Raw genomic sequence first — 25,478 nt, 5'->3', positions numbered from 1 at the left:
GTCTGCCTTTGGCTCAGGTTATGATCCTAGGGTCCTGGGATTGAGGCCTACATTGGACTCCTCACAGGGAGCCTGCTTCTTCCTCTGCCTCATCTCTACTTCTCTCTCTGTGTGTCTCATGAATAAACAAATAAGATCTTTAAAAACAACAAAAAAGAAATGCTAAGGTATTCTTTTGGCTGTGATCAAGTGATCCTGGACAGTAATTCCACATGAAAAAAGAAAAGCACCTTGTAAAAGTAACTATGTAATTATAAAAGACAATATAATTGCATATTTTTTGATTTAAAAAGCAATTGCATAAAACAATATGTATATATAGAGAAATTTAATTACTTAATAATAATAGCATAGAGAAAGTGAGTGAGAATAAAACTATATTAGATGAAGATTACTGAGACCAGACTAATTTGAATCCATTGGAAAAAATGAAAAAAATCGAGAATGATAAATAAGATGGTTAATATAAAAACTCTATAATTATAAATATATACTGGCTTTCTTTTCTTCTTTCAACTTTTTAAAAATGCATAAGGTTATATGGAATAATTAAATAATGTGTTGAGTTTTTTAACCTATATGTATGACATTTATGTCATACATATAACAATAACACAAAAATCAGAAGAAGTAGAGTTATGTAGGAGTAAAGTTTCTACAGTTCTCTGGAATAAGTTTGTGCAAATCTGAATATATTTAATAAGCATGCATATTGTAAACCCAAAAACAACAACCAAAAATATAATTTTTAAAATGTAATTTTAAAACTCAAATGTTCTATTAGAAAATATCCACTTAATGTAAAAGGAGTAAATGAGCAAGGAACAAAAGAATAAAAAAGGATGAATAATATTTTAAAAAGAGCAAATGGCAGATGTAAATCCAACCAAATGACATTAAGTCTGAATGAATTAAATAATTTAATTAAAGGCAGAGATGATCAGATAAGAAAAAAAGAAAAGGACCCTGCATACTGTATGTTGTCCACAAAGATATACTTTAGATTCAGGGATGCAAAACGTCTGAATGTAAAAGGTTGAAAAGAGATTACTACAAAACCATCCAATATTAGCGTGCTAAAGTGACTACTATACTAACATCAGGCAAAATTGACTTTAAGAAAAACACATGTTGCCAGAGATAAATAGAGATATTACATAATGATAAAAGGATCAATGCATCAGGAAGATATTAACATACATGAACATAAAAACAGACCACAAGTAAGATCAGCAAAGGGAATATAGTTAGTGGTATTATAATAGTATTGTATGGTGAGAGATTGTAGTTATACTTGCAGTGAGCATAGCATAATGTATAGGATTGTCCAATCACCATGTTGTTCACCTGGAACTACTGTAACATTATGTCAGCTATACTTATATTTTTTTAAAAAGAGCTCCAAAATATATAAAGCAAAAACAGTTGAAGAGAGAAATATACAATTCAACAATAATATTTGCAGTCTCCAATGCCCACTTTCAATAATGGTTAGAACAAATAGAAATCAACAGGGAAATAGAAGATTTGAACAACAATATAAAGTAATTAAACCTAACAATTGTCTCTAGGATACTCATCCAAAAACAGCAAAATGCACTTTCTTCTCATGTGCACATGGAACATTCTCCAGGAATAAAAAACAAACAAACAAACAAACAAAAAAACATATCCTAGGCCATAAAACAACTCAATAAATTTAAAGGATTGAAATCATTCAATGTATAATCTTAGCAACAATGGAATTAAGTTAGAAATCAATAATTTTTATAATTAGAAAATCTAATGAAGTCTATTTTTTTTAAAGTAATATGTGACCTTTCCATGGTTCTTGGCCATAAGGTCAAAATTTCATAATTAACTGTTTTTATATACCAACAGAAAATCAGTTAAAACTAAACTTTTCTTAAAGATACAATTTATAATTTCCTATTCTAAGTTAGACAGGAAAAACATTCTTCACCCTTTCTCACTTTATTACAGCAATAAAAAATATGGGCATTGTGTCTGGAGCACCTATTTGAAGACACTGAAAATTAAATAGTAGCAGGTGGATTGGGAAAGAACACCAAAATTTGAAATACCACACATGGTCAAGGAATTTACAATTGTTTTTCTTCCAGGGTCTTCTGATCTGAATTCAATACAGTTGGAAATCTGGAAGTTAGCATTGTTTTGCAGACAATGAGAGATTCTAAAATAAGCCCACTAGTCTGGCTTGAGGAGTTGGAAAAGAACTCCAAATTCATAGAGAGGATAAAAATCTCCCATTTCCTCCCCCACTTCTTCTGTTTTCTCAGATATGAGTTCCTATATGAATCAAGTGTATTTCTGAATAGTATATTTAGTATATTTCTAATATAAACAGTATATTGCCAATATAAATAGTATATTTATTGGAAATAGCATATTTCCAATAGTATATTTCCAATATAAATCTACATTAGAAAACAGAAAAGTTTGAAAACACCATTTAAAATAAGTCCAAAATTAAAATATTCAAGTATAAAGGTTAACAAAATATTCACAGTGTCAGTTTATAGAAAACTAAAAAGGCTAATAAAAGAAACCAAAAAGGACATAAAGAAGTGAAGAATCACAGTGTGTTCCTTGAATGGAAGGCTCATATAGTAAACATAAAAATTATCCACCAATCGATAGATAATTTTAGTGCTAAACCAATCTAAATCCCAGAAAGATTCTTGGAGCTATAGGCTAAGGATTCTATAATTTATCTGGAAAGGCAGAGGAACTAGACTATCCAAAATAATTCTGAAATTCTGAAATAATATGATATAGCTTTACATATATATAATATATGGAATATATAATTTTGGAAAATGATAGAACTGTTCTGTGCCCTTATTATGTTGATAGTTACATATATATATATAACAAAATTTGGGTGATTAGCAAATTGGAACCTGAATGTTAAACATTCTAATCAAAAGCATTATTTCTCTTCTTATGGTGACAGGAGAAGAAATTACATTTATGCACAGAAATCCTTTAATCTTATGAAATCATGTGCTTTAAAATTATTTTGGTAATATTGACCATTTTTATAAAATATTTTCATTATAAAAATACTGAGAATTTTCAAATAATTAGAATGGTCTTATATCTTATGTTCTTCCCATGCATCTGTCCTCTCAGCCCTGCCCTAAAACCCTGACTTCTCCATTCTCACTGTGGCATCCATCCTGAGGGTGTGGTATCTTCTTTAATGCCTGAAAAGTGTCTAGACAGCCTCCCAGTCCTACTGTGGGGACTGATTTCCAATCTGAAGATGAGGTGAACAGTTTCTTTCCCAGATGACTGGCTCAGACTAATACTTCTTATTTGCCAATTTGAGTGGTGGCCTCATGGGACCCATGCAACAACAAATAATCCAATTAAAAAATGGACAACGTGGATGGAACTGGAGGGTATTATGCTGAGTGAAGTAAGTCAGTCGGAGAAGGACAAACATTATATGTTCTCATTCATTTGGGGAATATAAATAATAGTGAAAGGGAATATAAGGGAAGGGAGAAGAAATGTGTGGGAAATATCAGAAAGGGAGACAGAACGTAAAGACTGCTAACTCTGGGAAACGAACTAGGGGTGGTAGAAGGGGAGGAGGGCGGGGGGTGGGAGTGAATGGGTGACGGGCACTGGGTGTTATTCTGTATGTTAGTAAATTGAACACCAATAAAAAATAAATTAAAAAAAAATGGACAAAAGACATGAACAGACATTTCTCCAGAGAAGTACAGATGGCCAATAGACATGTGTCCATTTTTTAATTGGATTATTGGTTTTTGGGTTTTGAGTTACAAAAATTTTTTAATACATTTTGGATATCAATCCCTTATTGGATATATAATTTGTGTATATCTTATCCCATTATATAAGCTGTCTTTTTGTTTTGTTGATTGTTTCCTTTGCTGTGCAAATTTTTTCATTTTGATGTAGTCCCAATAATTTATTTTTGCTTTTATTTCCCTTGTCTCAGGAGACATATATAGAAAGATACTGCTATGGCCAATGTTAGAGAATTACTATCTATGCTCCTCTAGGATTTTTATGGTTTCAAGTCTCAATTTAGGTCCTTAGTCAATTTTGAGATTATTTTTGTGTATAGTGTAAGAAAATCACCCAGTTTCATTCTTTTGCATGTAACTCTCCAGTTTTCCCAACACTGTTAATGGTACTATTTTCTCCATTGCATATTCTTGCCTCCCTTGTCATAAATTAATTGCCACATAGTTGTGGGTTTATCTCTGGACTCTATTCTATTCCATTGGTCTATGTGTATTTTGTTCCAGTACCACACTGTTTTCATTACTACAGTAATGAAATCTAGGATTTGTAGTCTCTTGAAATCTAGAATTGTGATACCTCCAGTTTTGTCCTTATTTTTAAAGATTGCTTTGGCAATCTGTCTGTTGTGGTTCCAAATTTGTTTAATAACAAATATTAAAGTTCTGAATGACTTGCACCTTCAATTCCAGGGTTTCATACATTGTCTCTTTTTTTTTTGAGAGAGAGAGAGAAAGAGCATGCACAGTGGGGGAGGGGCAGAGGGAAAGAAAGAATATCAAGCAGGCTGCACACTCAGTGCATAGCCCAATGGGGGACTCAATCCCACAACCCTGAGATCATGACTCAATCCAAAATCAAGGGTCAGACACTAAACCGACTTCACTAGGTACCCTCTGGGTTTCATACATTCTGTAAGAAGATTCTGCATAGAACATTCTTTTTTCTTAACATAAAATGACATCTCAGAAATTGAAGGTACAAATCTTTAAGAGCTTTAATATTTAAAAAAAAAACAAACAGGAAAAAGGTCATTCTGGGTCTTGTCTCTTTTGTGAAGATTAAGGAAGGTCCAAGATGCTGCAAAGTTGTCTCTCAAAAAGTTTTGCCTCCGGTGCCAGAGGCATTAATGGGGAAGAGCTGAATGTTTGCAGCCAGAAAACTTAGGGGCTTATGGGGCTGCTTTAGAGCTTAGGCAGGCATCTAGACATCTACACACACCCTGGTTTTCTCTACGTATCTCCATGCAAAGTTGTACTTTACAGTGGGAAAGCACATTTTATTACTTTTCAAAATGGACACTAAAGTTTGCTTTGTTTAATTGGAAATGCTAATCAACTAGAAACTTTCTTTTAGGTGTTGCAACTACCTTCTCTCTCTGAAAAAGTCTCTGTATATGCAAGAATTTTTAACAGTCTCTGCCAGTGTGCAGGGATATGAAAATGGAGGCATACTGCTGTGACTATTTGCAAAAAGTGGTATTTACTTCATATTCTCACTTCTTCCATAGCTGGCACACCTTTTCATAAATTAGTATATAGATAAAATTGCTTTATATATACCTTTAATATACATTTGAGTAACATATATACACTTACATGAAATAAGCTTTCAAATAGTTTTTAAAACTATGAATATATGAATATGCCTAAATATATATTTTAAAAACAAATGGCCCTAATGTGTTGTGTAAACTGTATTTTTCTGTAGTACAATTAAAAGTGATCTATGAATCATTATTTTTCCAACTTGCATAGAGAACCTTTGGCATTAAGAATTTTTGAAGCATATCTAAGTTTTCACTTTCCTAAGTGGTGAGGTGAGATATGAACCCAGGCAACTTGGCTCTAGGCTATGCTTCCATTAGAACACACTGGGTGAGGAAGCAGAAGAAATGATAGAACAGTGGGTTTTGCAGTTCTTCCCTTAAGAACAACATAAAAAGATGAGGGGAATAAGTCTGAGTGGGTGGTCAGACATGAGCCAAGATGCTTTCCTAGTCCTTGGTGCTTGTAGTCTTGAAGTTTATTGGAATGACCCCAATTTTTTAGAAACCTGGGTACAGTGAAGCAGCTTTGAAAGTTACCTCCTCTGCTTTCATGTTGCACTGTATCTCCAGGCATGTGGGATCCCAGAATCACTCCCAGTTCTGGCATCTGGAAGGCATTCAATACCATTTTTGAGCACTAGAGTCAACACTGAATTGGACTACAATGGCATTTTCATCATTTAATTCCAATCCCTTTGTGAAAACAAAATAGCAATTGTTAGATAGTGGAAGGCCATATTACATTTTCAAATGAAAATATTAATGATGTATTTGCAGTCCATACAGAAATTCCAATTTCCCTAAATACCAGTGAAATACTCTTAAACACCTATATAACAACCAAAACGACTATCTGAGTACTGTACTGGTTATGAATTATAATTCTCCTTGACATTGCAGGGGACACATGCTACAATGTAAAGAATAGAGAGATAATATTTAAAAGATAATAGAGATACTATCTAAAATTGGGCCCAATTTTGCAATAGGTTTGGTAGGTCTGAAGACATGAACATCACAAACCTCAATGAGCTAAACTTTCCAGGAAAGGGAAGGTGATTGAAAAACATAATGCAACATCTGACTGAGCCTATCAGTCAACTTGCTCTGTAACAAAACATCCTAAAATCTAGTGGGTTTATATTTTTCCTCATGCTTCTTGGGTTGGTTGGTCAAGTTGTCTGATCTAGGATGGCTAGGCTAGAGCTTCCCATAAATAATGGCATTACTCACCTGTCTGGGTTTTTGGCTTGATTTGAGCAGGGGCCACGAACATGTCTGACCATTTGTCTTATTTTCAGAAGATTGGCCTAGACTCATTCATTTGGTGGTTACAAGGATTCCCGAGGGCAGAAAGAGGGGTCAGCCCCAGCACTCAAAACTTTCCAAGTCCCTGTTTCTGTCAGATTTGCTATTGAGTCACATGTCCAAGGCTATGGACAAAGTAAAAGGAATTCTTATGGCTATTTTCACAAATAACTCACCAGACTATAATAAATACTTTCACCTTTCCCCTACCTCTTAAACTTTTTGCTAATGGGCATAGAAAGATTCGATATAGCAGATTTCCACTTGATAGTAAATTTGGATAAAAATGTTTGTGAACTGTTATAGTGAGCATTGAGACAGTGAGAGTTTGGATAGCAAGGATAGGTGCATTTACAAATGGAAAACCTGAAAGTGGCAGAAACTGTGTTTAAGAACAAACGTTATGAACACCTTTGTGTTTTACTTCTGACGCTTTCATCTTGACATTTTGTCCCTAGATAAGATATCTGAGCAGCCTTTAATTAGCATGGGTCTGTGATTACCATTTTATAAAGAAAAATTCCAGTCACTGCCTTTACTAATATATTTATCCATCCATACCAGGCATTGTGCTAATGTGCTCAGGACCCAAGGAAAAGACATTTTGCTCCCTGGGAGTTTGTGTCTCCTGCAAACCCAATCTCCAAGTCCCTGTACTATATTAATCAATCATTTTTCCATTTGATCTATGGTACAGGAAAGGGGAAAGTGTTAGGAAGTAATTTTCTGAGTTTTAGAAGTTACAAATTGATTTCATTAAGAAGCATAATTTTTATTCTGTTTTGTTAAAATGTTCTACATGCTGAAATAATTCATGGCCTATTTAGGAATCATTAAGCTCTCCAATTATTAAGACAAGTTCTGAACATAGGCTCTCCACAAGCATGATGTTTTAAATTGGGGGATTCTGCACATTTATCACATATTACATTTATTACTATTTTAAACACAATTTCACAGCTACTTATGAATTATATAAAATGCTTATTTGTAAGAATGGTTTTCTCCTCCTGCAGAAAGGAAAAATGATTAATAACATTACAAAGAAAGTTTATGAGGGACATAAAATGTTTCTCTGTGGGTGGGAAGTGTTTCTTCAACATTTAGTCAAATATAGACACAATAAAACATCTTCCCCATGTACAACACACACCATCTGCATTATACCCTCTTGAGTTAGAGTTTATGGTAGAGCTTCAGAATAAAGAGAGTATCCTCCCAAACTCCACTACTTTCCCCAACCCCAGAGCATCATGGTGTGTTCCTTTCCCTTACAAAAAAGTAATATGGGGAGTAGGGACAGGAATCCATGCCTCACTTTGCAAGCTGCAGCCTCACAGATCGTTTCTGATTACAGTGATCCCCCTTATCTGCGATTTCACTTTCTGTGGTTTCACTAGCTTTTAGTCAACCTCAGTCCAGAAGCAGGTGACTCTCCTGATGTATCATCAGATCAGTAGTAGCTTAATGCCATGTCACAATGCTTACATCCTTCATCTCACCTCAGCTCATCACATAGGCATTTTATCACCTCATATCATCACAAGAAGGATGACTATGTACAATAAGATATTTAATTTGAGAGAGACCACAGTCATGTAACTTTTTTACAACATATTTGTTATAATTGTTCAGCTTTTAATAAATTATTATTGATCTCTTATTATGTTTAATTTATAAATTAAACTTTATCATAGGTATGTACATATGGGAAAAAACACAGTATATACTATGGGTTCAGTACCATCCATGGTGTCAGGCATTCACTTGGGGTCTGGGAACATGTTACCTTGAGGATGGGGGTGGGGGATGACTGTACTTCATGTAGAATTCAAACATAAAAGTTGTTTCCAGTGGCAGCAAATAGAACATGTGTAGAAGTCATTCTACCTCATCTTTATTGCAAAAGTAAGACAAAAATGAATGAGATGGAAAATTACTTTCAACAGTGAACAGCTAATGTAATCGGGAATGTGGAAACATAAAAAGTTAGAATTGGAAGGGTCCTTACATTTAATCTACACCAACTACCCCATTTTATAAATGAGGAAACTGAGGCTGAGGAAGGTAACCTCATGTGGTTTGCAAACAAGGTGAACAAGGAGAGAACTTCTGTACTGGGGGTCTTCCTCTCGCATTGCCAGTGGTTTCTACCTCTAACAAGGTTTCTACCTCTAACTGCTCTCAGTCACCTCCAGGGAAACAGGTTTTGACTGTGTGGTTTTAGAACATTTGGTACTTAGCAGCTGTTGTACTTGATGAACATTACTTAATCTCTTAGATTTCAGTTTACCTCCTGAGAGGAAGGTTTATTACAGTCTCTGTCTCAGCAATCATAGCCTGGAAGGTACGAAGTATCTGCACCTCATAGGAGTGGCTTTGGGTGATGCTCTCTATCTTGCTATATAATTCACTGATTTCAAATCTGTAGTTCAAAATATTTTATTGTGAAGGTATATAACCTGTGTATTAATGGGATTGGAGAGCAGAGACAATAGGAGAGGAAGGGCAAAGAGGAGGGCCCTATCTGTAAGACACTTTTTGTTTTGCCATTTTTACACAATAAAAACAAACATTTGGAAAGTTTTACTTGGGTCCCAAAATTCAAGCTAAATTTGACACATAGAGTAACTGGTAAAATTCTTCAAGTTTTCTGAGTTTCAGCATTCCTACTATAATATGAAAAAGTTTTAAATTTTATGATTTTAGGTTCTTTCCAAAATATACTTGGGACCTTTATAGAAAGTATTCTTTATTTGGTATTATTGATCACATTGGTAGGCCTTGGCCTTGCTTGGAAGAACATTTTCATCTTTTTCATTTCATTTTCATCCTCATTCTCTCATTTGATAAACTAGTGTTAAAAGAAGAAGAAAATAACATAGTTCCCAGTGCAACTATAGCCTGTTACATAGTTAGCAGTCATCACTGTGAGGCTAAAACTCTGTCAACAAGGAGATAAGGTGCCCACTCTCCTCATCCAGTCTGTTCTGTCTGGCAGAATTGTTACTGTCTCATCCAGTATGCTTTTGAACTTGCTTGGGGTCTCTTGGCTCATTTATCTGCGTGGCTCATTCCTGTACCTCACTTAGGTCTTGGTTCTCAGTCACTTTCTCAATAGGAAGGCAGCACTTCCTCCCTGCATCCCCCACCCCTTTTCACCTCTTCCAGGGTACCAGTTGGTACAAGCTGGGGAGTGCTCCTCTTACAAACTTTTCTGGGTAACTTGGCACCCAAGGTATGTGTCTGGGATGAATCTCAACAGAGTGTCTGAGAGCCTGTAAAGGGGGAGTGCTCTTCAAACACCATCCCAGAAATGGCATACCCCACTCTGCTCACATTTCACTTTATCACAGGTAAGGAGGCCAGACGTAGCCCCAACAGAGTCAGAGGGAGATGCAGTTCTGTCATGTGCACATAGGGAAGGCTGCTTTGGTATTTGGCGAATCGGACCAATGACCACCATAAATCTGTATCTAGCTGCCAAATATTCTTGGTCTCTCATGTGTCAGGGAAGATACATCTCATTCTTCTTCAAATGAGGCAAACCAAAAAGCCCACTCAGTCCCAGCCCCAAGATCAAGGTTATGTGTATGTGTGCTGGCATCCACATTAATTCACATAGTTTTCCCTGGTCTACTGGTTTCTAAACTACAAAGAAAAGGTATTTGACTTATCACCACATGTGTAGAATAACTACAGTGACAGATAAGGTCCAGGATGATCACAATCAACCCACTAATTTGCAGCAATTCTGAGACCCCACTGGACAGATCCTGAGTGGGCTGTTCCCTGGAAGAAAGATCTTCTTTGATTAAATGTTAATTCTGCTCCCAGGGTACGGCTCCATAGGATTCTTCTCCCTGGCTCTTGACTCCATTGTTTGAGAATCTATTCTTTTCCTGCTAACTGCTGTAGCCACGGGAAAGTGGGCATTGGGGAAGAAGCCCACACCAAGTTCTAATCAGCTTCTCCAGGCCACAATCTGCCCTTTATAGATAAGAATGCAAGAGTGTATCTCATTCTCAAATAGTCACATACATCTCTTCCTGACTTGATGTTCCTTTGGCACTAGAACTCTTTTTAAAATATAGTAAGCTTCTTACCTAATAGGAGAGTTTCACATGTGCATAGCCACATTCCCAGATCTTTTGACAACACAATTCTAGGGTCTATTTTGTGTCTTTGATTTTGCGTGCCACTGTCTCTCTCCCATCCTTTTGCTTTCAAATGAACTCTTTTTACTCTTCTCTTAAATTAAGTACAGATGCCATGGCCTTATCTGCCTTCAGTAGAAGAATTATGCCTTGGTCTCTTATCCTGAAGCCACATTTTCACAATTAAGGATTTTATAGGGTGACAATTTAGTCCACTTAGAGATTTCTAGTTGTAGATCTGTTTCTGCAAAGCTGAATTTGAATAGGCTTTTTGATTCTCAAAGCATTTCTTGATATTATGATTTACTCATGGGGATGAGAAGCATTTGCCTGTTCTAGCCTTGCAAGAACCTGTGTTGGCTTTATCTTTCTTTTCTCTTTCATAACTGCTTTCAGACTGGCCAATTATCTTCTGAGATAATTTCTTTCTTATGTTACCAAGCAAAATCAGTAGCAGTCAAAACATTTTAATTAATGTTCCTTTTCCAACTTCTGCCCAAAGAGCTATATACTCATTAGACATGCTCTGCCTTATTGCAGGTGTCAACATTGCCAAACCCATGCATGACATGAGCCACCTTGCTTCCAGTCCTAAGCCAACACTATGTGTTATAGTTTTGTTTCAGCACTCTTTATTAATAACAGATTTTATTTTTTATTTGTATTGAGATAAAATTGATATCTAACATATTAGTTTCAGATATACAAATAATGATTTCATTTATGTGTATATTGCAAAATAGTCACTGCAATAAATCTAGTTAACATTTGTCACCATACATAGAAATATTTTTTTCTTGCGATGAGAACTTTTAATATCTATTCTTAGTGACTTTTGATTATGCAACACAGTATTGTCAACCATAGTCACAATGCTGTACATTACATTCCTGCGACTTATTCGTCTCATAACAGGAAGTTTGTACCTTTTGATTCACTTCATACTTTTTCCCACCTCTGCTCTCAGACCCTACCCCTGTAATCCACCAGTCTGTTCTCTGAATCCATGACTTCAGTTTTTTGTTTGTTTAGTTTTATTTTGTTTTAGTTTCCACATATAAGTGAAATTATAGTTTCTTTATCTGACTTATTTTACTTGTTTTAGCACTGTTTGAAACCCATTTTTATTTATTTATTTTTAAAGATTTTTAAAGATTTATTTATTTTGAGAGAGACAGTACATGCATGAGTGGGGGAAGGGGCAGAAGGAGGGAGAGAATTCTAAGCAGATTCCCCACTTGTGCAGAGCCTGATGTGGAGCACAATCTTATTACCCTAAGATCATGACCTGAGCCAAAATCAAATAGTCTGATGATTAATTGAGTGAGCCACCCAGGTGCCCCCAAATCCATCTTAAAATTAGTATACAACAGGAACTAACACATATACATGCACACACATGCAAACTTCCTCTTAGTTTCCTTCTTTCCGTGCATTTCCAAGGTTAGAGTTTGTTAATGAAAGACATATGCAAAGTTCTGGAAGGCAATAATGAAGCAGAAGCTATTATTCCCCAGAAGCATGTTTAGGTGGACCCATAGAGTTGAGGATTTGAAGAGGACCCTCTGGATGTTGAGATTTCATTCAGCTCTGGAAGCTTCCACAGTAACCTGCTCCCAGCTGCTGCTTCTGGCATTTGTTTCCCCAGATGCTCAAATACTTAAGTTAGACTCAGACAGATTCTGTGTACATAATTCTTTCCACATTGGATACCTGGATAATTTTTCTCTTTTCTAGCTGGAATCCTAACTGATACACTGACCTCATTTTTCTGCTTGGTATGTGTAACCTTCAAACTTGTGGGTTTTTGTTTTGTTTTGTTTTGTTTTGTTTTCAGCTTAACTGTATGTTTAATTCCTAGGCTAGAATATGAGCTCTGTGAAGGGGGAAGTTTTTTTGTCAGCACAGTGCTGGGTTTCCAGTGGTTTGCAGGGCATGGCAGACAGTGTAGCAAAGAGATGATGAATGAATGGATTAGTTAATAAAAAGTAGAATCTAGTCAATTGAATTATCTACCTCAGAAAGGTTCTTGAGCTGGAAACTTGATGGAAAAGATTAATGTAGGATTCATTGAAAAGTACTGAACCCATACTCTGTAAGAGTAATTTATTATATCTTATATGTAAATAAAACTGAAAGGTATAAAAATCTAACAGTCTGCTTCTAGATTGTCTTTACTATGGACTTAATTGATGACAATCTTTTAAACTGTGTTTAGGGAAAGAGCTTCTGAGGTAGTCCAGTCTCAGGACATTTCTCTGGGTCTCATGGTGAAATTAGTCCTATCCCACATCTAATGGTTGCAGCAAAACCTTATTCTGTGCTGGGAATACCAAACGGTTTCAAGTTATGGAGGTCATGTGATCCCCACCAGCCTTCTACTGAATCAGGGTTTGGCTTGGGTGTCTGTTTCCTTCATAGTTCTTTGTTGTTGCTTGTTTCTTACTTTTATTTTTTATTTGGGTTGTGTTGCTTGTAAGGCTTCTAAGTAAAAATGGGAATTATTATATAAGCTAATACTTATGGATCAATGCCAGACACTAAGGGTTTTTCATTTAATCATTTCCTTTCTTCTTTATAACCCATTTAGGGGGTGGGCATTTTACCCATTTTACCAATTAGAACGAGACTTTAATAGGTCATATTACCCGGTAAAGCTGTACTTGTGAATGCAGGGGGATCTGCATCTGTGCTCTGAATTATGGTCTACTACCACTTGGCCAATTATCACATTTTATATGTTTATTACAATTTAAGACTTACAGAATCTTTTTTACATATGTTATCACATTATTGACTAATAATCCTGCTTACCATTTGTTAAAATGTTTACCATGTTGAGCCAGGCACTATACTAAGCCTTAACAGAAAGGGACGTGGGGGATAATGGTGTAAACGTGGAAGAAAACTAAACTTTTGACAAAGAAAATGAAGATACAGAAAATTCATTAATGAAACCACTTTGCCTCTCCTCTTGCTCTGTTTCAGGAATACCAAATTGACATATTTTTTGCTCAGACCTGGACAGACAGTCGCCTTCGATTCAATAGTACAATGAAAATACTTACACTGAACAGCAACATGGTGGGATTAATATGGATTCCAGATACAATCTTCCGCAATTCTAAAACTGCCGAGGCTCACTGGATCACCACCCCGAATCAGCTCCTCAGAATATGGAATGACGGGAAAATTCTTTATACTTTAAGGTAAGATGTTGATGGATTTTTAATCTCCGATGGGCTGATAATTTAGATCATCAGATAGGACCCTGTTCTCACTGCTGAGTTCTATCACTTCTCGCGTTCGACACGCAATAGCATCTTGAAAAAGTTTGTCTTAATGCCACTATGTGCGATAATAAAGGCATGCAAATGACCTGCAATGAATATAAACTCATTCCTTCATCAGAATCCATTTCTGCTGGAAGTGGATTGTGGAAATTGTCTTTAATATATTTAACTCATGGGTCCACTCAGCTAGGAAAATAAAGACGTCTTGGTGTATTACTTAACAAATATAATCATAGCCAAATTTAAGACCACAGGGAAAAAAGAGCACAGAAGACATTCCCTAGTGCATCCCTAATAGAAGTGGCAGCTACAGTGTAATGAGTCTTCCTGGGGGTCAGGCAGTCCTTACAAAACTGGGGAAGGTAAGAGAAACTGCACTTCAAATAAGTGAACTGACTTGCCTGTCCAAAGATGTCACTAGGAACTAGTGTTACCAGAGTTTAAAGCTGTGTCTGTATCTCTTAGAATTCTTTCCATTAGAGTGATCCAAGACTAACTGCACACCCAACTGTAATACACCACACATACCAACATCCCTGCACCTGGGCCAGCCTTTCTGTTGTCTAGACATTAGGATCAGGACAGTACCCCCAGACAATTTGTCCCCATTGCTTAGTGCTATCTAGGAGCACTAGATATTTTCTCTCTCTTCTAACACTTTTTCTCACCACCTCTGAAGCGCCGTGGCTCCTCCCTGTATCTCCTGCTCCTGCTTTTGTGCTGCCTTTTCTCATTCTGCTCTTTCTGTCTCAGGACTTCCTCATTATTTCACTCAGGTTCCTCTCTCCTGCTGGTTTAGTTCATCCATTTCCACTACTATGCTGAGGTTTCCCACATGCCTACTTCAAACCCAGAACTTCCCTTCTGGGCTCCAGATGCTTGGAGCCACCTGCCCATAAGATGCCTCCTACTGAGTGTCTCAAATGCATGGCAAATTCAGCATGCCTCAGGAGAAGATTACTTCTCTAATTCTTCTGACACATGTGTCTTCCTGGCTCAGTGAAGCCCACCACCACCCCCTGGGGACTTCTTTTCTCTTTTCCCTATATTCAGTACTTGAGCTATTAATTGCAGGTGACTTTTGGCCATGCAGATAAATGTGTAACTCAGAATGGTAAACAAATATCCACAGCACAAATAAAAGTAGAAAGAAAATAAAATAGATTAAAATAGAAAGAAGTGGAAGATTAGAGAATTTCAACGCTCAGGGAAATAATAATTTTGGCAGGCTGGGAACAACAGCAACAAATCCACAGCAGGAAACTCTCCTGATGGATTACATTTAGAGAGCTGGAGTCTGTAACAGGTGTTTCCATATCAGTCTTAAAAGAGTGTGGATGAGACTTTGAAGTGAAGATGAGCCTCAGAATGGGGGCATGGCCTATGCTAGCATCCTTCATAGAAACTCTGGTCGCAGTGTTTTCTGGTGTATACACACTTGTATAGCCACCACCTCCTTAGTCAAATGAGGGAGTTGTCCAAATATGAAGTCCCTTCTACAGGTAGATTAGTTTGGCGTTATACCTATTTAGACAAATACACCAATTTCAAAATGGAAGAAGGTTTTAATTCAATCAAACAGATTGAATATGAAGACATATAAAATAACAGGGTTTTTTTGTTTTGTTTTGTTTTGTTTTTTGTCTCCTCTCTGACTTGGCTTATTTTTCTAGTCATAGTTTGGAATTTTAGTAATTGAAATTCTCTATGCTACCAATAGTTAGAACAAAATGACACAAAAGCCACTAAATGGTATCCCTGAATGGATGGCACCACTGCCAAAAGTGAGTTAAGTGCAATGCTCCCACTCTCCAATTGTGGTAAAGTGACTGTTCCTTGACCTTGACCTGGGACATTTCTGGGTTTCTCCTGGTTGACCTCAGGAGTAATCCTTGGCTCTCCTGCAGGCTCACCATAAATGCAGAGTGCCAGCTGCAGCTGCACAACTTCCCTATGGATGAGCATTCCTGCCCACTGATTTTCTCCAGCTGTGAGTACCAACTTGGGGTATAAATATTGTGTAAAGGAATGTCTATCTTCTGTTGATTTATGGCAGATGGTCATAAGATTGCATGCATCGTCCCTGCAACAGAAAAAAATGGATAATGGTTTTGGTATTAGACATGTGGGGTTTTCACTCTATTATGTAGGATGCATATTACAAAATAGGTAGCTCTGAAAAAGTTGTGAGCAACTTGACCATTACTTATAATATTGAGAGTCAGAAATTGGTAAACAGACTTATCAAAGACCCTTATGCTAATGAGATGCGCATATTATTTAGAAGTATACAAAATTGATTTGTAATATTTTCAGGTTTAATATCATCTTCAAACAAGGTATTTGTCTTCTGAAAAGAAAGATAAAAATTTTTTATTTAAATATATTTATATTTGTCTTATGGTATTGTAGGATGCGATTTTTCAGTGTCTTATTTTCTAATATTTTACTTCTGATTAATATTAGCTAATGAGTAATCATTCACAAATTCTTCAAGACAATATCTAATGAATACAAGGATACATATAAAAGGAAATATCAAACTTATCAAAGGAAATATCAAACTGTGTTAATTTATAAAATCCTTTTTTAAATAAACTCCATATAGAACTATATCTGTAGAATTTAGGATAGTTTCTTGTAAATGTATTGATTACAAGTAACTAAATTTGACTCACAGAATTTAATTAATTTTACCTGCTTTCTATAAGATTGCATAGGGAGTTTGACAAACAAATATGATTCAAATCTCAGGCAGAAGTTTTAGGACTCCCTTCACTGGACACTATAGTGAAAGTATAAAAATGAAATAAGAGATGAACACATAGTACAGTTCATTTTAGGTACAGAAAAAGGCAAAGTAGAAAGTAAAATTAATAAACTCCTAGATTGGGTAAAAATATTTTTAGAGAGATTAGTTTAATTAGTTGAATCCCAATTTAAAATAATATATTTCCTCAAACCATTATGTTTGTTGATAACACAAATTTTTAATGCCTAGCAAGTAGATGGCTAATGTCTGTGAATGTATGGTAAATTTGCCTGTAGATTAATTTAGGCCTGTTGTTCTCTATTTATTTAATTACTTTAAAAGTTATGGAACGATTCAAATTGTCTATTTCTTTGTGAGTCAGTTTGGTGTATATGTATATAATTTCCTAGTGACTTCTCTACTCATTAGTGTTCTCAGTGAACCGAATTTAGCTATGCAGATCCTTCCAATGCTCTGATATGCTATTCATTCATCTATTTACCTTATAACTTCAGTGGTTGTTCTCATTATTGGACATCCTATTTTCTTTTTTTTTTTTTTTTTACTTTTTCCAAACTTTTTAATGCTATTTGACAACATCTTATTTCCACACTAAATTTCTTTTTTTTTAATTTTTCTTTTTTAAATATTTTTTTATTGGAGTTCAATTTGCCAACATGTAGTATAACACCCAGTACTCAATCTGTCAAGTGCCCCCCTCAGTGCACATCTCCCAGCCCACCTCCCCTTCCATTACCTCTTGTTCGTATCCCAGAGTTAGGAGTCTCTAAAGTTCCATCTCCCTCTAAGATATTTCCCACTCATTTTCTATCCTTTCCCTTAATTCCCTTTCACTATTTTTTATATTCCCCAAATAAATGAGACCATATAATGTTTGTCCTTCTCTGATTGACTTACTTCACTCAGCATAATACCCTCCAGTTCCATCCACGTTGAAGCAAAAGGTGGGTATTTGTCGTTTCTAATGGCTGAGTAATATTCCATTCTATATATAGACCACATCTTCTTTATCCATTCATCTTTCAGTGGACACTGAGGCTCCTTCCACATTTTGGCATTGTGGACATTGCTGGTAGAAACATTGAGGTGCAAGTGTTTTGGCTTTTCACTACATGTGTATCTTTGGAGTAAATCCCCAGCAGTGCAATTGCTGGGTCATAGGGTAGTTCTATTTGTAACTCTTTGAGGAACCTCCACACAGTTTTCCAGAGTGGCTGCACCAGTTCATATTCCCACCAACAGTGCAAGAGGGTTCCCCTTTCTCCACATCCTCTCCAACATTTGTTGTTTCCTGTCTTGTTCATTTTCCCCATTCTCCCTGGTGTGAGGTGGTATCTCATTGTGGTTTTAATTTGTATTTCCCAGATGGCAAATGATGTGGAGCATTCTCTCATGTGCTTGTTGGCCATGTCTATGTTTTCTTTGGTGAAATTTCTATTCATGACTCTTGCCCACTTCATGACTGGATTGTTTCTTTCTTTGCTGTTGAGTTTAATAAGTTCTTTATAGATTTTCGATACCAGGCCTTTATCTGATAGGTCATTTGCAAATAGCTTCTCCCATTCTGTAGATTGTCTTTTAGTTTTGTTGACTGTTTCTTTTGCTGTGAAGATGCTTTTAATCTTGAAGAAGTCCCCAAAGTTCATTTCTGCTTTTGTTTCCCTTGCCTTCATAGATGTATCTTGCAAGAAGTTGCTGTGGCCAAGTTCAAAAAAGGTGTTGCCTGTGTTCTCCTCTAGGATTTTGATGGAATCTTGTCTCACATTTAGATCTTTCATCCATTTTGAGTTTATCTTTGTATATGGTGCAAGAGAGTGGTCTAGTTTCATTTTTCTACACGTGGCTGCCCAATTTTCCCAGCACCATTTATTGAAGACTGTCATTTTTCCAGTGAATAGTCTTTCCTGCTTTGTTGAATAATAGTTAGCCATGAGTTGAGGGCCCATTTCTGGGTTCTCTATTGTGTTACATTAATCTATGTGTCTGTTTTTGTGTCAGTATGACACTGTCTTGATGATAACAGCTTTGTAGTACAACCTGAAATCTGGAATTGTGATGCCCCCAGCTATGCTTTTCTTTTCAATATTCCCCTCGCTATTTGGGGCCTTTTCCGATTCCACACAAATCGTAAGATGATTTGTTCCAACTCTCTGAAGAAAGTCCATGGTATTTTGATAAGGATTTCATTAAATGTGTAAATTACCCTGGGTAGCATTGATATTTTCACAATTTTATCTCCCAATCCATGAGCATGGGATATTTTTCCATCTCTTTGTGTCTTCCTCAATTTCGTTCAAAAGTGTTCTGTAGTTTTTAGGGGATAGATTCTTTACCTCTTTGATTAGGTTTATTCCTAGGTATCTTATACTTTTGGGTGCACTTGTAAATGGTATTGACTCCTTAATTTCTCTTTCTTCAGTCTCATTGTTAGTGTATAGAAATGCCACTGATTTCTGGGCATTGATTTGTATCCTGCCAACTGCCAAATTGCTATATGAGTTCGAGCAATCTTGGGGTGGAGCCTTTGGCTTTTTCTCTGTACAGTATCATGTCATCTGTAATGAGGGAGAGTTTGACTTCTTTTTTGCCCATTTGAATGCCTTTTATTTCTTTTTGTTGTCTGATTGCTGAGACTAGGACTTCTAGTACTATGTTGAATAGCAGTACTGAGAGTGGAACCCTCCCTGTCTTGTTCCTGATCTTAGGGAAAAGAGTCCCAGTGTTTCCTCTTTGATATGATATTTGCTGTGGGCTTTTTGTAAATGGATTTTAAGATGATGAGAAATGTTCCCTCTATCCCTACACTCTGAAGAGTTTTATCAGTAATGGATGCTGTATTTTTGTCAAATGCTTTCTCTGCATCCATTGAGAGGATCATACAGTTCTTGTTTTTTCTCTTGCTGATATGATGAATCACATTGATTGTTTTACGGGTGTTGAACCAGCCTTGTGTCCCAGGGATAAATCCTACTTGGTCATGGTGAATAATTTTCTTAATGTACTGTTGGATCCTATTGGCCAGTATCTTGTTGAGAATTTTTGCATCCATGTTCATCAGGGATATTGGTCTGTAATTCTCCTTTTTGGCGGGGTCTTTGTCTGGCTTTGGAATTAAGGTGATGCTGGCCTTCATAGAACGAATTTGGAAGTACTCCATCTCTTTCTATCTTTCCAAACAGCTTTAGGAGAATAGGTATGATTTCTTCTTTAAACGTTTGATAAAATTCTCCTGGGAAGCCATCTGGCCCTGGACTTTTGTCTTGGGAGGTTTCTGATGACTGTTTCAATTTCCTCCCTGGTTATTGGCCAGTTGAGGTTTTCTATTTCTTCCTGTTCCAGTTTTGGTAGTTTGTGGTTTTCCAGAAATGCGTCCATTTCTTCTAGTTTGCCTAATTTATTGACGTATAGCTGCTCATAGTATGTTTTTAAGATCGTTTGTATTTTCTTGGTATTGGTGGTGATCTCTCCTTTCTCATTCATGATTTCATTAATTTGAGTCTTTTCTCTTTTGTTTTTAATAAGGTGGCTAACGGTTTATCTATCTTTTTAATTCATTCCAAGAATCAACTCCTGGTTTTGTTGATCTGTTCTACAGTTCTTCTAGTCTCTATTTCATTGAGGTCTGCTCGAATTTTTATTAACTCTCTTCTTCTGCCTGGTGTAGGTTTTATTTGCTGTTCTTTCTCCAGTTCCTTTAGGTACAAGGTTAGCTTGTGTATTTGAGTTTTTTCCAATTTGGGGGGGATGCTTGTACTGCAATGTATTTCCCTCTTAGGACTGCTTTTGCTGTATCCCAAAGATTTTGAGTGGTTGTATCTTCATTCTCATTAGTTTCCATGAATCTTTTAAATTATTCCTAATTTCCTGGTTGACCCTTTCATCTTTTAGCAGGATGCTCTTTAAGCTCCATGTGTTTGAGTTTCTTCCAAATTTCTTCTTGTGATTGAGTTCTAATTTCAAAGCATTATGGTCTGAAAATATGCAGGGGACAATCCCAACCTTTTGGTATCAGTTGAGGCCTGATTTGTGACCTAGTATGTGGTCCATTCTGGAGAAAATTCCATGTGCATTTGAGAAGAATGTGTATTCATTTGTTTTTGGATGTAAAGTTCTGTAAATATCTGTGAAATCCATCAGGTCCACTGTATCATTTAAAGCTCTTGTGTTTTTGGAGATGTTGTGCTTAGAAGATCTGTCATTTGAAGAAAGCGCTGCCTTGAAGTCTTGCAGTATTAGTATTACTTAAGTATGTCTTAACTTTGGTATGAATTGATTGATATACTTGGCAGCTCCCACATTAGGGGCATAAATATTCATGATTGTTAGGTATTCTTGTTGGAGAGACACCTTAAGTGTGATATAGTGTCCCTCTTCAGCCCTTACTACAGTCTTTGGGATAAACTTTAATGTATCTGATATTGGATGGCTACCCCAGCTTTCTTTTGAGGACCATTTGAATGGTAAATTTTTCTCCAACCTTTCATTTTTCAGGCACTAGGTGTCCTTAGGTCTAAAATGAGTATCTTGTAGACAGCAAATAGATGGGTCTTGCTTTTTTATCCAGTCTGAAACCGTGTGTCTTTTGATGGGATCGTTAAGCCTATTCACGTTCAGAGTTACTATTGAAAGATATGAGGTTATTGTCATCATAATACCTATTCAGTGTCTGTTTTTGTGAATTATTTCTTTGGGCTTCCTCTTTCTTTTACAGAGTCCCCCTTAACATTTCTTGCAGAGCTGTTTTGGCAGTCACATATTCTTTCAGTTTCTGCCTATCTTGAAGCTCTTTATCTCTCCTTCTCTTCTGAATGAAAGTTTTTCCGGATAAAGTGTTCTTGGCTGCATGTTCTTCTCATTTAGGACCTCAAATATATCCTACCAGCCCTTTTTGGCCTGCCAGGTCTCTGTCGAGAGTCTGCTGTGAATCTAATATTTTCTCCCCATATAAGTTAGGGATCTCTTGTTCCTTGCTGCTTTAAGGGTTTTCTCTTTATCTTTGGAATTTACAAGTTTCAGTCTTAGATGTCGAGGTGTTGAATGGTTTTTATTGATTTTAGGGGGGGATGTCTCTATCTCCTGGATCTGAATGCCTGTTTTCCTCCCCAAATTAGGGAAGTTCTCAGCTATGATTTGTTCAAATATGCTTTCTGGTCCTCTCTCCCTCTTGACGCCCTCTGGAACCCCAATTAAACTGGGATTTTTCCTTCTGAGGCTGTCATTTATTTCCCTTAAACTTTCCTCATGGTCTTTTAGCAGTTTGTCTCCTTTTTTCTCAGCTTCCTTCCTTGCCATCTACTTGTCTTCTATGTCACTCACTCATCTCCCTCATTAACCCTCATTGTTAGGCCCTCCAGTTTGGATTGCATCTCATTTAATTGATTTTTAATTTTAGCCTGATTAGTTGTAAAGTTTGCTGTCATGAAGACTCTTTAATCCTTTATGCTTTTTCCCAGAGCCACCAGTAGCTTTATAATTGTGTTCTGAATTGGCTTTCTGACATCAAATTGTAATCCATATTCTGTAACTCTGTGGCAGAAAGTACTGTTTCTGATTCTTTCTTTTGTGGTGAGTTCTTCTTTCCAGTCATTTTTCTCAGTGCAGAATGGCTTATTGAGCAGGCTGTGTCAAGAATATGAACCACGAACTAAGTAAATTTCACCCTAGATGATTCTGCTGAGGTCAGAGATCAGAAATTGAAAACAAAGATCAGAACAAAATAAAAGGACCACTAAAGTGAAAAACAAATTTTAAAACAAAGTAGTAAAACATAGAAAGCCAGGAATCCTAAAGAAGAAGAGGAAAAAAAAAAAACAGGAAAAGGAAAAAAAAAAGGATAAGAAAAAAAGTGGAGACTGGAGATGGTGGTGACAACGTTGTAGTGATGGAAGAATGTAGTCTACCTGAGGCATTTTAGAGGGTCATCCTCTTGTTTCTAAGTATATTAAGTTCTGTATGTAGAAGATGCTCAGTTCCAGATTTATATAAACCAGAAATACTTGCAGAGTGCCCCAACATTGATCACTAAAACATAAATGAGATAAAAAGGGGGGCAGAATGGGAATGAGGAATCTCACAGAATGAACCAGCACAGTAAACAACTTGGTTCTGGGTGCATACTGGTCATGTTTTAGAAGGTATTAATTCTGCCATTGTAGAACAAAATGAGGCAGAGAAAAGAAAAAAAAATACAAAGAAAAAAACAAAACAAAACAAAACATCTATTGTATATCTCCCAAAATTAAGTTGAGTATGTTGAAGGGAATGTAGAAGTGGCAAATATATCTAGGACCTGTAATTGTAGAAATATGAAAGTCAAAAGGAAGAATCTTGAAAATGAAGAGGTGGTAAAATATTGTAGTTAAGGTGGGAAAAGAGAAAGAAAAATTGGGTATTTATAGTCTGATATAAAAATGAGTTGTACTGGAAAAAGCAAGAAAGAAAAAGGTACCCTCTGGTGCTATATACTGTAAATCCCTCGACTTCCCCTGGAGCATTCCAGGGCTGCTTGGTTAAGAACTTGCTCTTCCCCTGTCCTTCCTGCTGGTCTCCTGGGGAAGGGGCCTGCTGTGCTGACTCTCAGGTGTGTGTACCTGGGGGAGCTGCCCTACCCCCTGCCAGGTGCCGGGTCCAGTGGCAGCTGTTTATCCTGTGAGGCCCCAGTTCCCTGGGAGCCTTGCCCTCCGAGGCACATGGTGACACCAAGAGGAACAACACTGGTGGCAGCCAGCTCTCCATCTCTGGAGTCAGCTCCCACAGTAACTACAACTCCCAGGCGGCATCGGCCTGGATGCTCCAGGGGCCGCTTTGGGGCACTGATCTTCACAGCTCAGGGAGCCCGGCAGCAGGAGAGTCCTCGCTGCCCTGTGCCCTCCCTGCCTCCGTTTGTCCTTGGGGCAGCACGGGATCCTGGGCTGTGTCCCCTGGTGCCCTGGAAAACGGGGCCTGTGCTGCTAGAAATTTGATCCCGGCTGTGTCTCCCGAATGCAGCAGGGCACAGACCTCTCTGTCCGGAGCTGCCGCCTGATGGACCGGCTTCTCCAGAGGCCCCACGGGGCATGTGCTCCAGTCCTTTACCGAGATCGGCCGCATTGTGTGGGGCGCTCTCCCCTGGGCTCCCCTCCTCTATAAGTGACCCTGGGAGACTAGAGGCTCTACTGCCCCTCCTGCTATTCTGTTCCATTTCGCTGCTGAGCTTCTTTCGGTCTGGGAAGAATCCAGTGCAATTTTTTTAAAAGTTCGGGCTTCTCTGCAGCTGGGCTTTCCTGTCCCAGAGGCTCCTTGCCTGGCTTTAGCCTGGCTCCTCACGGGGCCCCTCCCCCACTTGATTCTTTTTTTTTTTTTTCCTGCCTTCCTACCTTGTTAGAAGTGAAAACCCTTCTCTCTGTAGCATTCCAGATGTTCTCTCTAAATCTCAGGTCAAACTCTTAGGTTTTCAGGATGATTTGAAAGTAATCTAGGTAAGTTGGTGGGGCCAGGTGAGGTGAGGACCCTACTCCTCCGCCATCTTGCCCTTCCCGCATCCACGCTAAATTTCTAATGTTGTCTTCCATTTATTCAAATTTACAAAATTTTCCAATATCTCTGTGGGAGCAAGTTGCAGAATTTGTTGTTTTGTTTTATTCATTTACATGGTAACTTATTTACTTTTCTGTTCAATAATTTGTTCATGTGAGCTCATGTTTTTTGGAATTTTTTTCTGTGGGATTTCTTTGGGATTTAGATTTAAAACAGGTTTTTCTAGGGATGCCTGGGTAGCTCAGTGGTTGAGCATCTGCGTTCAGCCCAGGGCATGATCCTGGAATCCCAGGATTGAGTCCCACATTGTACTCCCTGCATGGAGCCTGTTTTCTCTCTACCTGTGTCTCTCCCTCCCTCTTTGTGTCTCTCATGAATAAATAAATAAAATCTTTAAATAAATAAAACAGGTTCTTCTAAAGAAGTTTTCCTCTGACTCTGCTTGGTGTCTCTATAACTTTAAAAGTTTAAGCCTGGATTCATAGGTCACATAGTGTGAAGTCTAGCTACATAACTGTGATTTTAGGCTGTGATTTTACATTCTTAGGATTTTTTTTTCTTTTCTGTTATTCCAAGAGTGAAATCAGGACAAGGAATCTTCTTTTAGGGAGAATCTCTCCTGATTCTGCATCATGAGGTTATATCCTTTCCCTATGGTAGCAACCCAAGTACCCAAGTGTCCATGGATATACATACTGTCTATATGAGGTACAGTTTAAATTTAAAGACAAATCATTTGAAAGTGAAATGATGAAATAAGATAGATCATGTAAATAACAGCCAAAAGAGAGTTGGATTAGTTATATTAATGTAAGACAAAATACATTAAAGAAAATTGTTATTGAGGCAAAAAGACTTTTTATAATAATAAATAAAATGTGCCAGCACATCAAGAAACTCACAGTAATAACAAACATGCATGCATCTAATAATAGGGAATTAAAATACGTAAAGCAAAAATTGACAGACCTGAAGGGAAAAACAGATATTTTGACAATAATAGATACTTTAATAACCCACTTTCAAAAATGGAGAAAAACTATAAATAGAAGGTTTGGCAGGGAAACAGAAGACTTGAA

At 37.1% G+C, this 25,478-nt stretch overlaps 1 protein-coding gene and 1 pseudogene across 3 annotated transcripts in view; one reads left to right on the top strand and one right to left on the bottom strand.

Annotated features, from left to right (window-relative positions):
* Positions 1–6,629, bottom strand: part of LOC125754808 (glyceraldehyde-3-phosphate dehydrogenase-like) — a 34,242-nt pseudogene extending 27,613 nt beyond the window's left edge.
* The window catches only part of GABRG3 (gamma-aminobutyric acid type A receptor subunit gamma3), a 712,386-nt gene that overhangs the window by 320,179 nt on the left and 366,729 nt on the right, over positions 1–25,478 (top strand). For all 3 annotated transcript variants that reach the window (XM_025437254.3, XM_035714139.2, XM_025437255.3), the window contains 2 exons: positions 13,807–14,027; positions 16,019–16,101. In XM_025437254.3, coding sequence (XP_025293039.1) covers positions 13,807–14,027; positions 16,019–16,101 — 304 coding nt within the window. The remainder of the gene's footprint in view (positions 1–13,806; positions 14,028–16,018; positions 16,102–25,478) is intronic.

This window comes from Canis lupus, chromosome 3, assembly GCF_003254725.2.
Source record: "Canis lupus dingo isolate Sandy chromosome 3, ASM325472v2, whole genome shotgun sequence".
NCBI classification, from domain to species: domain Eukaryota; kingdom Metazoa; phylum Chordata; class Mammalia; order Carnivora; family Canidae; genus Canis; species Canis lupus.
Note: the sequence above shows the minus strand (reverse complement) of the source record. Positions and strands in the feature narration are given on the sequence as shown.